Genomic DNA, 18,375 nt, shown 5'->3' with positions numbered 1-18,375 from the left:
TATCTATCTATCTATCTATCTATCTATCACTATATCTATCATTCTACCGCTCTATCTAAAATTCTATTGTTCTATCGCTCTATCATTCTTTAGTCTGTCTATCTCTATCATTGTATCATTCTTTCATATATCTATCTGTCGCTCTCTTTCATTGTATCTTTCTGTCACTCTATTTATCATTGTATCATTCTTTCATATATCTATCGCTAAAAAAAATAAAATATATCAGTTGTATATTTTTACATGTGGTGCGATCATGACATATGTTTCTATTTACAGTTAATTCAATATATTTTTAAAATATACACTGCCGCTCATAAGTTTGGGATCAGTAAGATTTTTAATGCTTTTTAAAGGAGACTTTTCTGCTCATCAAAGGCTGCGTATATATATATATATATAATTTTTTTTTTTTAATGAAAATATGAGTTTTCATACCTGTGCAAAGCTGTCCCGATGCTTTGAGGGGTTGCTAAGCTGTCACTGTGCGGTTGCTAGGTAGCTTCTTACTGGACCAAATCAAAACAGCTTTCACACGAGGAAGAGCACTAATTAAGGCACTAAAGACATTTAGGACGCTGCCCTGGACGACAGCTGCCTGTGTAGACAACACTGCAGCTCACTGAGTGATCCTACAAAACACACTGAAGATCATGTGAGCAAGTAAGAAGAAATGAAGCTGGGTTTCATCAGCGCAGGTGGGATTTCTTGCGTGTGTTGCTCATTAGAGGTCACGGGTCTGTCAGCCGTCGCTCACGGCTCACAAACCAAAGAAGGAAACTTCTGTTTCGGCTCGTTGTTCGCCGAGGTCTTTCTTTCTTTAACGCCCCAAGCGAGAAATGAAGCCGTTGTCTGCCGGTAAATACGAGTGGGTTTAAATTTCACATCTTGTTACGTTTTCGCTTTGATGTCGTATTTGCAGAGATTGGATTGTAATGTTGCATGAAGTCATTGTGTTCTGAGTGACTGTGTGAGCGGATTCAGCGCCGGAACGACAGACCCCTGGAGAAAAACACAGAAACGCACAGACTGAGCTTCAGCTTCTCACACATACTGTATACTGCTACAGTCATCATGATTTCATGTGATCTGGATTACATCATCAGATTCAAAAACCTATATTATAATACATATATACTGTAAAATTCTTAGCAGATTACAATTAAGTAATCTAAAAGTAATCAGTCAGAATACATTACCTAAAATGAGTAATTTAGATATGATTCTAACTAATGTAATCAGTAACAGACTACAATTTGTAAGTAATCTACCCAGCTCTTACATTACTAACAACCTTTTACAACCTCAAAATGTCATGTTTAATTCAATGTGTTACTTGCTGTTTCTTTGTAATTATTTGGAATTTACTAGCAATATATGTGTGAAAAAAGTAAACCCTACACCAATTTTGAGAAGAGATGTGCCGGTAATTTAACAATTGATCGGCAAACCTAGCAACCACATAGCATCTCCATAGCAACCAGCCACAACACCCTTGCAACCGCATTGCAACTAGACACAACACTCTAACAACTTAATAGCAACCAGCCACAAAACCCTAGCAACTGCATAGCAACTCCATAGCAACCATACACAATACCCTAGGAACCGCATATTGACTCCAAATCAACCACCCACAATACCCTAGCAACCACTTAGTGACTCCATAGCAACCAGTCACAACAGCCTATCAACCACATATCAACTCCAAAGCACGCAACTGCGACACTCTAGCAACCACATAGCAACAACTCTATAGCAAACAGACACAATACCCTAACAACCACATATTAACTCCATATCAACCAGCCACAACACCCTTGCATTTAATGACTCCACTGCAACACTCTAGCAACCACATAGCATCTCCACAGCAACAATTCACAATACCCTATCAACCACATATCAACTCCAAAGCACGCAGCTGTGACACTCTAGCAACCACATAGCAACTCCATAGCAACCAGACACAATACTCTAGCAACCGCACAGCAACTCCATAGCAACTAGACACAAGACCCTAGCAAACTTGTATTGACTCCATATCAACCAGCAACAATACCCTAGCGACCACATAGCATCTCCATAGCAACCTGCCACAACACCCTAGCAACTGCATAGCAAACCCATAGCAGCCAGCTACAACACCCTAGCAACCACATAGAATTTCCATAGCAACCAGACACAACACCCTAGCAACCATAGACGGACTCTATATCAACTGGCCACAACACCAAAGCAATCAGCTACAACGTAGCAATTGCACAGCAACTCCATAGCAACCAAACACAATACCCTAGCAAACTTGTATTGACTCCATATCAACCAGCAACAATACCCTAGCGACCACATAGCATCTCCATAGCAACCTGCCACAACACCCTAGCAACTGCATAGCAAACCCATAGCAGCCAGCTACAACACCCTAGCAACCACATAGAATTTCCATAGCAACCAGACACAACACCCTAGCAACCATAGACGGACTCTATATCAACTGGCCACAACACCAAAGCAATCAGCTACAACAACCTATCAACTTCACAGCAACCAAACACAACACCCTAGCAACCAAATAGCATATCCATAGAGACCTGCCACAACACCATAGCAGCCACATAGCAAACCCATTGCAACATCCTAGCAACCGCATAGCAACAACCAGCCACAACACCCTAGCAACCACTTAGTGACTCCACTGCAACACACTATCAAACATGTATTGACTCCATATTAACCATCGACAACACCCTAGCAACCACATAGTGACCAATTGCAACCAGCTGCAACTCCACACCAACCAATCACAACACCCTAGCAACCAATCACAGCACCCTAGCACCATAGCAACCATATCGCAACTCCAAAGCAGCCAGCCACAACATTGTAACAAATGCAACCAGCTACAACACCCTAGCAACCACATAGTAATCCCATAGCAAATAGCCACAACACCCTAGCAATTGCATAGCAACACCAAAGCAAGCAGCCACAACACCCTAACAACCACGTACTGTAGCAACCAGTCCCAACACCCTAGCAACCACATAGCAACCCCATAGCAGCTAGCCACAACACCCTAGCAACACCAAAGCAACAAGCCACAGCACCCTAACAACCACATACTGTAGCAACCAGTCACAGCACCCTAACAACTGCATATTGACTCCATATCAACCAGCCACAATACCCTAGCAACCCCACAGTGATGTAGCATCTACATAGCAACTCCATATCAACTAACCACAACACTCTAGCAACCTCATAGTTACAATGCCAAAAACTACCATAATTATTTCAAATAACTTTGCTACTGTTAAATCATAGTAATTAACATAGTAAAGGCTCTTTGATGACTGCTAATTAATAGCAGCAGTAACTGTAGTATTTTGGTGGAAACTACAGTGGCCACGTAAAACTGTCATGAGGGTTTTCCCACAATGCACTGCTGGTGTTGGCGTGCGTGGGCTGTTTTCACCTGAATATTCACACTGCTACAGTGGCCAGGATTTCATGACTTATTTAGACACAGAGTTAATTAGTGGTGCTTAATTAAGGCCTTTTGTTTCTCACGAGCGGCTCGTTACACATAAATGGCGCGTCTCTGAGGACGCCGTCGCACGTTTGTGCGTCTCTGTGTGTCTGAAGAAGAAGCACGCCTTTGCTTGCAGCTGTTGTTTAATCTTGCGACATGTTTTTCTCTTTTTTGCTTGTATTTTCCTAACTCCTGATGCTATTATATACCCGCTCAGCTGTGCTGTATGATCACATTTCTTTGCATGTTAGATGTAGAAACGTGGTGATTTCATAACATATCGGGTTGCTGCGATGGTGGAAAGCGTCAGTGGTGGATCCTGATTACCGTTTGCATATGCTGTACATATTTTTGAATTATTTATACATAAGAATGATGAAGAAACATGGTATAATATGAAATGGGACGATAAAGCTTGTGACACACTTTGATGTTGACTTGAGAAAGCCTAGCCAAATTGTGTGAACTACATTCGAATGCCTGAAGTTTTAAGGTTTAAAGACATGCAATATCTAAGACAGATTTGGACTTTTCCTGAATTCTGACTATATCTTGCAATTCAGACTTTATATCGCAATTCTGAGTAGAATTATGGCAATTCTGACTATATCTTGCAACTCTGACTTTATATCGTAATTGTGTTTATATTTCACAATTCTGACTTAATATATCGTAATTCTGACTTTATGAGTTTATATCACAATTCTGTTTATATATCGCAATTACTATTATGCAATTCTGACTTCATATCTTGTAATTCTGACTTTATCGCCGTTTCACAGACATTGCTTAAGCCTAGTCCTAGACTAAAATGGAAGTCCGAGCTGTTTAAACTGAAAGAAACTTGCACTGATTGATCTTAAAATATATCAGTTCCTTTGTTTTGTCTCAAGATGCACACCAGTAAGATTTTTTTCTTACACACGTTTATAAAAATTACTTAAATGTCTTAATTGAACTATGGCCTGATCCTGTTTTAGACCTTTATCTTGCAATTCTAACTTTATATCTCACAATTCTGAGTTTATATTGCAATTCTGTTTAGAATTTACAATTCTGAGTTCATATATCTCAATTCTGACTTTATATCTCCTAATTCTGAGTTTTTATCTCGTAATTCTGAGTTTTTATCTCGTAATTCTGAGTTTATATGACAGTTCTTAGTTTATATATCACAATTCTGAGTTTATATCGCAATTCTTTTTATATAACGCAATTCTGACTTGATGTATCGCAATTCTTTTTATATAACGCAATTCTGACTTTATATATCGTAATTCTGACTTTATATATTGCAATTCTGAGTTTATATATCGTAATTATGACTTTATATATTGCGATTCTGAGTTTATACATCGTAATTCTGACTTTATATCGCAATTCTGAGTTTATATCGCAATTCTTTTTATATAATGCAATTCTGAATTTATATATTGCAATTCTGAGTTTATATATCGTAATTATGACTTTATATATTGCGATTCTGAGTTTATACATAGTAATTCTGACTTTATATCGCAATTCTGACTTTATATCGCAATTCTGACTTTATATTTTGCAATTCTGAGTTTATATATCGTAATTCTGAGTTTATATCATAGTTCTTTTTATATAACACAATTCTGAGTTTATATATCGTAATTCTGAGTTTATATCATAGTTCTTTTTATATAACGCAATTCTGAGTTTATATCTTGCAATTCTGAGTTTATATTTCGCAGTTCTCACTTTATATCTTGCATTTCTGAGTTTAGATCTGAATTCTGTTAATATTTCGAATTCTGAGTTTATATTTTGCAGTTCTTTTATATTTCGTAATCTGACTTTATATCTCACAATTCAGAACTTTTTTTGCAATTCCGAGTTTAGCTCTTGCAATTCCGAGAAAAAAGTCACAATTGGGAGATAAAAAGTTGCAATTCGCTTTTTAAAAAAATGTTTTATCACGTGGTGGAAACAAGCTTCCACACACTGTAGTGTTCTTTGAAGAATAAAAATGGCTGAAATGAACATCGCTCAGCCTGTTTCATTAGCTAAAATCTGAATCAATTTTCATGAGGTCATTAACAGTAAATGCTACAAAAGAAAAAATTACAAACAGTGTGTTATCTGAGGAGTATATTTAGCGTCCTGACATCTATTCTGATATAAATAGCACAAAAAAACACAAGCATCCCACACTGATTCAGCGCTTCAACTTCAGCACTTTCTCTTTTTCTTTTCATCTCTCCAGTAGTGAGCGGCCAGACGGCTTTTCAATTTCAAAGCCAGTCTGTTCTGCCAACTGCAAACTCTTCTGCAACAAAGAACAAGAGCGATTTCAGCATTCTGCAGCAAACAGACGCAGCTGTAAAAAAAAAAAAAGATCCGCTCATCTATTTTCTGCTCATCTCCGGCGGTGTGAGAGCAGCAGAATAAAGGAGCGTGGCGTGGCTTCACAACGAGGGGAAACTGCGGACAAAGTTAAAGCTGATGGCCAAAACTTTTCAGTTAGACTCACATTCATGTTTCTGAAAGTTTGGGTTATAGGAGAACAACCAAATGTCTAACCTTTAAGTTGATAAATGTGAGCAGGTTTGGCTTGTTGTCTGCAGAGGCTTGATATGAGACTTCATTAATAAGACTTTAGTGAGTTTATATATCACAATTCTGACTTTATATCTCGCAATTCTGAGGTAATATCACAATTCTGTTTACATATTGCAATTCTGACTTTATATCTTGCAATTCTGAATTTATATGTCGCGATTCTGAGTTTATATGTCGCAATTATGACTTTATATCTCACAATTCTGAGTTTATATCTCACAATTCTGACTTTATATCTCACAATTCTAAGTTTATAAATCGCAGAGTTTATATATCATAATTGAGTTTATATAATCGCAATTCTGAGTTTATATATCGCAATTCTGAGTTTATCTATTGCAATTCTGAGTTTATATATCACAAAACTGAGTTTATATATCGCAATTCTGAGTTTATATATCGCAAATCTAAGTTTATATGTCACAATTCTGAGTTTATATATCGCAATTCTGAGTTTATATTATGGCAAGTCTGAGTTTATATATCATAACTGAGTTTATATAATCGCAATTCTGAGTTTATATCATCGCAAGTCTGAGTTTATATATCATAACTGAGTTTATATAATCGCAATTCTGAGTTTAGATATCACAATTCTGAGTTTATATCATCGCAAGTCTGAGTTTATATAATCGCAATTCTGAGTTTATATCTCACAATTCTGACTTTATATCTCACAATTCTGACTATATCTCACAATGCTAAGTTTATATATCGCAGAGTTTATATATGGCAAGTCTGAGTTTATATATCACAAATCTGAGTTTATATAACACAAGTCTGAGTTTATATATGAGTTTATATAATCGTAATTCTGAGTTTATTGCAATTCTGAGTTTATATATCGCAAATCTGAGTTTATATAATCACAATTCTGAGTTTATATAATCGCAATTCTGAGTTTATATATCACAAATCTGAGTTTAGATATCCCAAGTCTGAGTTTATATATCGCAAGTCTGAGTTTAGATATCGCAAGTGAGTTTATATATCGGAAGTCTGAGTTTATATATCACAAATCTGAGTTTATATATCACAAGTCTGAGTTTATATATCACAAAACTGAGTTTATATATCACAAGTCTGAGTTTATATATCGCAAGTCTGAGTTTATATATCGCAAGTGAGTTTATATATCACAAATCTGAGTTTATATCATCGCAATTCTGAGTATATCACAAATCTGAGTTTATATATCACAAGTCTGAGTTTATATATTGGAAGTCTGAGTTTATATATCGCAAATATGAGTTTATATATCACAAGTGAGTTTATATATCGCAAATCTGAGTTTATATCATCGCAATTCTGAGTTTGTATATCGGAAGTCTAAGTTTATATATCACAAATCTGAGTTTATATATCACAAGTCTGAGTTTATATATCGCAAGTCTGAGTTTATATATCGCAAGTGAGTTTATATATCGCAAATCTGAGTTTATATATCAGAAGTCTGAGTTTATATATCGCAAGTGAGTTTATATATCGCAAATCTGAGTTTATATATATCACAAATCTGAGTTTATATTTCACAAGTCTGAGTTTATATATCGCAAGTGAGTTTATATATCACAAGTCTGAGTTTATATATTGCAAGTCTGAGCTTATATATCACAAATCTGAGTTTATATTTCACATGTCTGAGTTTATATATCGCAAGTGAGTTTATGTATCGCAAATCTGAGTTTATATCATCGCAATTCTGAGTTTATATATCGGAAGTCTGAGTTTATATATCACAAATCTGAGTTTATATATCGCAAGTCTGAGTTTATATATCAGAAGTCTGAGTTTATATATCGCAAGTGAGTTTATATATCGCAAATCTGAGTTTATATCATCGCAATTCTGAGTTTATATATCGGAAGTCTGAGTTTATATATCACAAATCTGAGTTTATATATCACAAGTCTGAGTTTATATATCGGAAGTCTGAGTTTATATATCACAAATCTGAGTTTATATATCACAAGTCTGAGTTTATATATTGCAAGTCTGAGTTTATATATCGCAAGTCTGAGTTTATATATCACAAATCTGAGTTTATATTTCACAAGTCTGAGTTTATATATCGCAAGTCTGAGTTTATATCATCGCAATTCTGAGTTTATATATCACAAGTCTGAGTTTATATATCACAAATCTGAGTTTATATATCACAAGTCTGAGTTTATATATCGCAAGTCTGAGTTTATATATCACAAGTCTGAGTTTATATTTCACAAGTCTGAGTTTATATATCGCAAGTCTGAGTTTATATCATCGCAATTCTGAGTTTATATATCGGAAGTCTGAGTTTATATATCACAAATCTGAGTTTATATATCACAAGTCTGAGTTAATATATATAGCAAATCTGAGTTTATGTATCACAAATCTGAGTTTATATTTCACAAGTCTGAGTTTATATATCGCAAGTCTGAGTTTATATATCACAAGTCTGAGTTTATATATCACAAGTCTGAGTTTATATATCGCAAGTCTGAGTTTATATATCGCAAGTGAGTTTATATATAGGAAGTCTGAGTTTATATATCTCAATTCTGAGTATATATATCACAGATCTGAAATTATATATCATAATTCTGAGTTTATATATTGCAAGTACATAAGTTTTAAGTTTATATAGTTTATACATTTATGTTCTTTATTATATACTTGTGATTTGAATATCTAAAAACACTTCCCAAAATGAAAATGAAATTCCATCTCTGATATTAATCAACGTCACCAAACACAGGAACAATCAGAAGATGTGGGTCACCTTTAAGCAATATCAGTTTCATCTAATCATCCCTCAGTCTGCTCTCTGAAAACTCCCAGAAACCCGGTTAAGCTCCAGCCGGTCACCTGACCGCGGCGAGGTTGCGCTGTGATTGGCCGCTGATGAAGAGTGATTTTCATAATGATCTGAGATCAGCTTTAATCAGAGCAGAGGCTCATCTCTCCTGTGAGTGTTTAATCATTTTGAAAATCTCTCTCCACCAGCGTCTGAGTAATAATGGCTTTAATGTCGCTGCCGTCTAATTTAATATCATTCCACTCATTACGGCTGAATCTCAAAAGGCATTTGTCTGAAGACGGGATTGGACTGAGACGCCACTGTTTGGACTAAACACAGTTTATTGGTGAATGAAAACATGTCCAGGTTGTATTTCACCTCAAAATCATAAGGAACAATTATTATGTATAAAAGAGATGAGAAGTCTATTTTTAGGATCATTATTGTTTTTTTCCCCCACGTTCTCCAGCAAAACTCTCATTACTGTGTCTGGGAAGAAATTTTTTTTGTATTTTTCATTATTCTCACTGATGATCCTCATTAGATTCTCATTACTGTAATACAGCCATTTCTCAATATGTTACAGTTGAAATTACTGTAATTTTTTAAAATTAAAATGAGCAAGAAAGCAATACAACAAATGCTACCATCATTCTACCATAAATACTTTGTAGTTTTTAAAATATATATAAAATGTGTACAAAATGTAATTTATATAATTATTTTAATTTATATAATGGTCTAAAAATAATTAAAAATAGATAATGAAGCATTAAACAATTTTATAAAAATAGAAAATCTATTTATTTTTATAATTATAATTAATTTTTATAATTATTTGAATTGATATAATTGTCTAAAATAATTAAAAATATAAAATGTAGTATTAAACAACAAAAAAAATGACATTTTATAAAAATCATAACAATAAAAAATCTATTGCATTTATAGGATTATAATTAATTTAAATGATTCTTTTAATTGATATCATTGTCTAAAAATAATTAAAAATGGAAAATGCAGTATTAAACAATAGCAAAAAATTACACTTTATAACAATCATAAAAATAAATCTATTGAATTTCAATAGATGTAATTGTCTAAAAATATTCAAAATAGAAAATGAAGTATTAAACAATAACAAAAAATCTATAGAATTTATAGAATTATAATTAATTGATATAATTATTTTAATTGATATAATTGTCTAAAAAAGAAAAAAAAGAAAATGCAGTATCAGACAATAACAAAAAATGCCATTTTATAAAAATTGCAAAAATAAAAAAAATCTATAGAATTTACAGAATTATAATTAATTGATATAATTATTTTAATTGATATAATTGTCTAAAAAAAGAAAAATAGAAAATGCAGTATTAGACAATAACAAAAAAGCCATTTTATAAAAATTGCAAAAATAAAAATATCTATAGAATTATAATTAATTGATATAATTGCCTAGAAATAATTAAAAATAGAAGATTAAGTTTTAAACGATAACTAAAAATGACAAAAAATCTATAGAATTAATACAATTATAATTAATTATATAATTATTTTAATTGATATAATTGTCTCAAAAAATAAAAATAAACTAAAAAGTATAATTAATTATATTAAATAAAAGTATTAAACTAAAAAAATGACGTTTTATAACAATCATAAAAATAAATTTATTGAATTTGTAGAATTATACATAATTTACATAATTATTTTAATTGATATAACTGTCTAAAAATAATTAAAAATATAGAATTAAGAAACTGCGTTTATTAAAATTATAAATATATTTTAAATAAATAAAGAAAAAATATATAAATCTTTCATTACCTTGTAATTTTCACTTTATACATGCAAATTTAGAATTATAAGTAATATTATATTAATATATAATATTATATATATTATATAAAATAATATTATAAAAATTACTAATTAACTAACATTACATTATTAAAACTATGTTTTTTAATCTAATTTTTGGAGTGAAATATGAATGAACTAAAACTATGTTTCTCATTATGTGAGACACACAAAGTAAATTTGTGTTTATCCTTGAACATAAATCATGATGAGCTCTTGTGTCATCATAACACCCAGAAACATCAACATAATCTGAGATAGTGACATCAAGGGAAATGAACCTGAAATACAAAGTGTTTGTGATGCAAACAAAACATCTGAATATAAACTGAGATATTATACAACCTGAATTCACTGGTGTAGCTGATGGAGAAGATTCCTGAAAAACAAAAACAGACAGAAATGAGCCACTAGTTTAGTTACCCAAGCTAAGATTAAGAATGCGAAATGTTTGAGATCATACTTGGGACTCAATTGCAGTGAATGGGTGCCGTCAGAATGAGAGCCCAAACGGCTGATAGAAACATCACAATAATCCACAAGTAATCCACACCACTCCAGTCCATCAGTTAACATCTGGTGATGACAAAAACTGAAAAAAATCCATCAAGATGTTCTTAACTAAAATACAAGTCCATAATCCTTAATAACATTTCCTCCAGTGAAAAAGTCCATCAAAATCCAGCCACTTATTTGTTTAGAGCTGTTTTGGCTTGTAAACAGTGCTTGATCTGTGCAGATTTGTCTCCTGATTCAGACCAGACCACTTTTTCACCAATGGATGTGAATGGGTGCCGTCAGAATAAGAGTTCAAACAGCTGATAAAAACAACACAATAATCCACAAGTAATCCACACCACTCCAGTCCATCAGTTAACATCTAGAGAAGACAAAAGATAAAAACAAATCCACTTTTAAAACATTTTAAACTAAAATACGAGACTATAATCCATAATAACACTTCCTCCAGTAAAAAAGTCCATCAAAATTTAGCCACATATTTGTTTAGAGCTGTTTTGGCTTGTAAACGGTGCTTGATCTGTGCAGATTTCTTTCCTGATTCAGACCAGACCACTTTTTCACCAATGGATGTGAATGGGTGCCGTCAGAATGAGAGTCCCAACAACTGATAAAAACATCACAATAATCCACAAGTAATCCACACCACTCCAGCCCATCAGTTAACATCTTGAGAAGACAAAAGCTAAAACAAATCCACTTTAAAAAAAATTTTAAGTAAAATACGAGTCCATAATCTATAATAACGCTTCCTCCAGTGAAAAAGTTCATCAAAATCCAGCCACATTTGTCACCTGATTCAGACCAGACCACTTTTTCACCAATGGAAGTGAATGGGTGGCATCAGAGTGAGAGCCCAAACTGCTGATAAAAACATCACAATAATCCACAAGTAATCCACAACCACTTCAGTCCATCAGTTAACATCTGGTGATGACAAACGCTGAAAAAAATCCATCATTAGGACATTTTTAACTAAAAATACTTTTTTTTTTTTACTAATGGATGTGAATGGGTGCCATCAGAATGAGAGTCCAAACATCTGATAAAAACATCACAATAATCCACACCACTCCAGTCCATCAGTTAACATCTTGAGAAGACAAAAGCTAAAACAAATCCACTTTTAAAATTTTTTAACTAAAATACGAGACTATAATCCATAATAACGCCTCCTCCAGTGAAAAAGCCCATCAAAATCCAGCCACATATTTGTTTAGAGCTGAAACAAATCCATCATTAAAACATTTCAACTAAAATATGAGACTGTTCTCCATAATAACACCAATTTCTCCAGTGAAAAATTGTTCTGGTCTGAATCAAGAGACAAATCTGCATGTTGCTGGATTTTGATGGACTTTTTTCACTGGAAGAAGCGTTATTATAGATTATAGTCTCGTATTTTAGTTAAAAATGTTTTAAAAGTGGAATTTTTCAGCTTTTGTCTTCTCAAAATGTTAACTGATGGAACTGGAGTGGCGTGGATTACTTGTGGATTATTGTGATGTTTTTATCAGCTGTTTGGAATCTCGTTCTGACGGCACCCATTCACATCCATTGGTAAAAAAAAAAATAAAATAAAAAAGTGGTCTGGTCTGAATCAGGAGACAAATCTGCACAGATCAAGCACCATTTACAAGCCAAAACAGCTCTAAACAAATAAGTGGCTGGATTTTGATGTGAGAAACAACAGGAGATGGACGTTTTCACTGGAGGAAGCGTTATGATGGATTATAGTCTCATATTTTAGTTAAAAACGTCTGAATGATGGATTTGTTTCAGCTTTTGTCTTCTCCAGATGTTAGATGATGGACTGGAGTGGTGTGGATTAGTTGTGGATTATTGTGATGGTTTTATCATCTGTTTGGGCTCTCATTCTGAGGGCACCCATTCACATCCATTGGTAAAAAAAAAAAAAAAAAGTGGTCTGGTCTAAATCAGGAGACAAATCTGCACAGATCAAGCACCGTTTACAAGCCAAAACAGCTCTAAACAAATATGTGGCTAGATTTTGATGGACTTTTTCACTTGAATTAATATTATTTGAATTAAAAACATCCTAATGATGGATTTGTTTCAGCTTTTGTCATCTTTGTGATGTTTTTATCATCTATTTGGACTCTCATTCTGACGGCACCCATTTACATCCATTGGTAAAAAAGTGGTCTGGTTTGAATCAGGAGACAAATCTGCACAGATCAAACACCGTTTACAATCCAAAACAGCTCTAAACAAATATGTGGCTGGATTTTGATGTGAGACAGAAGAGGAGATAGACTTTTTTACTGCAGGAAGTGTTATTATAGATTATAGTCTCGTATTTTAGTTAAAAAACATTTTAATGATGGATTTGTTTCAGCTTTTGTCTTCTCCAGATGTTAACTGATGGACTGGAGTGGTGTGGATTAGTTGTAGATTATTGTGATGCTTTTATCAGCTGTTTGGACTCTCATTCTGACGGCACCCATTCACATCCATTGGTAAAAAAAAAAAAAAAAAAAATCTGAATCAGGAGACAAATCTGCACAGATCAAACACCGTTTACAATCCAAAACAGCTCTAAACAAATATGTGGCTAGATTTTGATGGACTTTTTCACTAAATTACAGTTTAAATTAAAATTATTTGAATTAAAAACGTCCTAATGATGGATTTGTTTCAGCTTTTGTCTTCTCAAGGTGTTAACTGATGGACAGGAGTGGTGTGGATTAGTTGTAGATTATTGTGATGCTTTTATCAGCTGTTTGGACTCTCATTCTGACGGCACCCATTCACATCCATTGGTGAAAAAAAAAAATCTGAATCAGGAGACAAATCTGCACAGATCAAACACCGTTTACAATCCAAAACAGCTCTAAACAATTACAGTATGTAGCTAGATTTTGATGGACTTTTTCACTAAATTATAGTTTAAATTAAAATTATTTGAATTAAAAATGTCCTAATGATGGATTTGTTTCAGCTTTTGTCTTCTCAAGATGTTAACTGATGGACTGGAGTGGTGTGGATTATTGTGATGTTTTTATCAGCTGTTTGAAATCTCATTTTGACGGCACCCATTGACATCCAATGTTTAAAAAAGTGGTCTCGTCTGAATCAGGAGACAAATCTGCACAGATCAAGCACCGTTTACAAGCCAAAACAGCTCTAAACAAATATGTGGCTAGATTTTGATGGACTTTTTCACTGAATTACATTCTCGTATTTGAATTAAAAACGTCCTAATGATGGATTTGTTTCAGCTTTTGTCTTCTCAAGATTGTAACTGATGGACTGGAGTGGTGTGGATTATTTTAATGTTTTTATCAGGATTCGTGCAGTGCTGAATGTCAGCATAATGTTGTTGCCTACCTTCATCACGTCTAGAACATGTTGCTGTACGATGGTTAAAATGCTGTCCATGTAGGCAGCGGAGGGTTTAGAGCAGAGATAACGAAGCATGTGTGTGTGTGTGTGTGTGTGTGTGTGTGTGTGTGTGTGTTCAGATATTGACGAGTGCTCGGAGGGTTTGGTTCAGTGTGATACACACGCCACCTGTGTGAACTTACCTGGCTGGTATCACTGCGAGTGTCGTGATGGTTACCATGACAACGAGGTGTTCACCGCCAACGGAGAGTCCTGTAAAGGTACAGCTGTCCGAACACACTCACACTCACACACACACACACACACACACACACACACACAAATTGTTAAAAATATATTAAAAATAGAAAATGAAGTATTAAACAATAACATAAAAATGACATTTTATAAAAATCATAAAAATAAAATGTATAGAATTTATAAAACTAATATTAATTGATATAATTGTCTAAAAATAATTAAAAACAGAAAAGTATTAAACAAAAAATTAAATTTAATAAAAATTATAAAATCTATAATTTTTTTATAATTATAATTCATTTATATAATTACTTTAATTGATATAATCTAAAATAATAATTGTCTAAAAATAATTAAAAATAGAAAATGAAGTGTTAAACAATAACCAAAAAAATTACATTTTATAAAAATCATGAAAAATAAAAAAACTATAGAAGTTTAAGAACTATAATGAATTTATATAATTATATTAATTGATATGATTGTCTAAAAATAATTAAAAATAGAAAATGAAGTATTAAATAATAACAAAAAATGACATTTTATAAAAATCTTGAAAAGAAAACTATACAATTTTAAGAATTATAATTCATTTATTTAATTTATATAATTGTCTAAAATAATTAAAAATAGAAAATAAAGTATTAAATAATAACCAAAAAATTACATTTTATAAAAATCATGAAAAATAATTAAAAAAAAAAAAACTATAGAAGTTTGAGAACTATAATGAATTTATATAATTATCTTAATTGATAGAATTGTCTAAAAATAATAGAAAAAATAGAAAATAAAGTATTCAATAAAAACAATAAATGACATTTTATAAAAATAGAAAGAAAAATCTATTGAATTTATAGAATTAGGATTCATTTATATAATTATCTTAATTGATATAATTGTCTGAAAATAATTAAAAATAGAAAACAAAGTATTAAACAACAAAAAAATGACATTATATAAAAATAATAAAAATAGAAAAAAATCTATACATTAAGAATTATAAATTTATATAATTTTCTTAATTGATATACTTGTCTAAAAAATAATAAAAAATAGAAAATGAAGTATTAAATAACAAAAAATAACATTATATAAAAATTAATAACAATAGAAAGAAAAATCTATTGATTTTTTAGAATTTTGACTAATTTATATTTATATAATAAAAATCATGGAAAATATAAAACCTATAAAATTTTATGAATTATAATTAATTTATATAATTATCTTAATTCATATAATTGTCTAAAAAAAGAAAATGAAGTAATAAATAACAAAAAAATACATTTTATGAAAATAATAAAAATAAAATGTATAGAAATTGATAGAATTATAATTAATTTATATAATTATTTTAATTGATATAATTGTCTAAAAATAATTAAAAATAGAAAAGGAACTTAATAACAAAAAATGACATTTTAATAAAAATCATAAAAATAGAAAGAAAAATCTATTGAATTTACAGAATTATGATTAATTTCTACAACTATTTGAATTGATATAATTGTCTAAAAATAATTAAAAATTAAAAAATTAAGTATTAAACAATAACAAAACATTACATTTTATACAAATCATGAAAAATAAAATATAATTATAATTTATTTATTTAATAATTTTAATTGATATAATTTTCTAAAAAAAAAAAATCAAAAAGAAAAGGAAGTGAAAACAAGAAATAGAAACTTAAAGTGAAAACAGAAAATATATAACCAGGGTTATTATTACTGGAAAAAAGTTTGTTATTAAACTTGTTAAAAGCAAATAACTGAATATAACCTAATTATTAAATATTAAACAATAAATAATAAATATTAGACTGGATGAAATGTATTAAAAAAAACTAATTATGAACTAAATATTAAACATACATTTTAACCTTAATAAAAATTAGACTGAATAAAACATTAAAAATAATAAATACAGAGATTCAAAAAAAAAAACACTAATGACTAAAACGTGAAAAGAAAAGTCTAATTCAAAATACAAATAAAAATGACAGTGGTTTATCATATAGTTTTGTGAGATGCTGTGTCTGTTACCGGTGTGGTTTTGTTGGTTCCTGCAGACATGGACGAGTGTCGGACGGGCCGCAGCACCTGCGCAAACGACACCGTCTGCTTCAATCTGGACGGCGGATACGACTGCCGCTGCCCTCACGGACACAACTGCACCGGCGACTGCATCCACGACGCCAAGGTCAAGCACAACGGACAGATCTGGGTCCTGGACAGCGACAGATGCTCCGTGTGCTCCTGTCAGGTCAGTGGGAGTGATGCATTATGGGAATCGGCTCTGACGAGGGCAGCGTCCTCACGGCCTTCAGCGGCGCGGGTTTCACCGCACGCCATAAATCAACACCGTCTCCTCCTGAGACACGAAGGACAGGTCAAGAGGGTCACATGATCTTCAAAAGATGTTTATCAACAGCATTTATGGCATAATCTCTATTAAAACACACAAAACATAAAAACATTTTTTTATAACATTTTTAAAACATAGAAATCATCTAAAAACATTTATTTCAAAATTCCTGATTTTTTTTATTAATGCTAATGTTAACATTTTTTATTTATTTTTTTTGTTAAAAAAACTTGAAAATAATTTTTTTTTCTAAAAAAATTATTTCTTTAAATTTTAATTTTCACTCCATACATGAAAGGATAAAATAAAAAATATATACATTAAAAATTTATATATTTTTTGAAAATATTTTTTAAATGCATAAGACACAATTAAATCATTTTTTTTATTATTTTCTATTAAAACTAAATATATATATATATATATATATAATTTATAATAAAATTTTTGGAATATACTTTAAAATACATAAAACACTATTAAATCATTTAATAAAAATAAATAATGTTTATTTGTTTTAATAAAAAAAAATTCAATATATTCAAAACAATATAATATTTTTGTAAAATATATATAAATATATATATATATATATATATATATATATATATATATATATATATGCAATAATATTGAATTTAGTATTTAATATTGTGGATATAAAATTTTAATATTTCTATTTCTATTCCATATGTGTGTGTTGTAATTATTTAAGAAATACTGTTCAGATAAAAAAAAAAATTCTAAACAACATAACGTTTTAATAAAAAATATAATATTGCAAAAATGCAATAACATTGTATTTAGTACTACAATTTTTATTAAATAAATAATATTAATAATTAGTTGTAATTCTTAATTAAAAAACAAAAACAAATATAACATTCAAAACAATATAACAATTTTGTAAAATATAAAATATATAAATATATATGAATAAATAAATGCAATATTGAATTTAATATGACATAACTTTGTAAGTAAATTAATAATAAAAATCTGTTCTAATTCGAAATTAAAAACATTCAAAATAATATAAAATTTAAATAAAAATATAAAAATATATTATATATATATAAAAATGCAATAATATTGTATTTTAGATTATATT

At 30.9% G+C, this 18,375-nt stretch overlaps 1 protein-coding gene across 1 annotated transcript in view; it reads left to right on the top strand.

Annotated features, from left to right (window-relative positions):
- The window catches only part of nell2a (neural EGFL like 2a), a 148,684-nt gene that overhangs the window by 115,013 nt on the left and 15,296 nt on the right, over positions 1 to 18,375 (top strand). The window contains exons 17-18 of the mRNA XM_073831274.1: positions 14,774 to 14,914; positions 16,969 to 17,242. Of these exons, the coding sequence (XP_073687375.1) occupies positions 14,774 to 14,914; positions 16,969 to 17,242 (415 nt within the window). The remainder of the gene's footprint in view (positions 1 to 14,773; positions 14,915 to 16,968; positions 17,243 to 18,375) is intronic.

Source organism: Garra rufa, chromosome 25 (assembly GCF_049309525.1).
Source record: "Garra rufa chromosome 25, GarRuf1.0, whole genome shotgun sequence".
In the NCBI taxonomy this organism is placed as follows: domain Eukaryota; kingdom Metazoa; phylum Chordata; class Actinopteri; order Cypriniformes; family Cyprinidae; genus Garra; species Garra rufa.
This window is presented reverse-complemented; position numbering and strand designations above follow the sequence as displayed.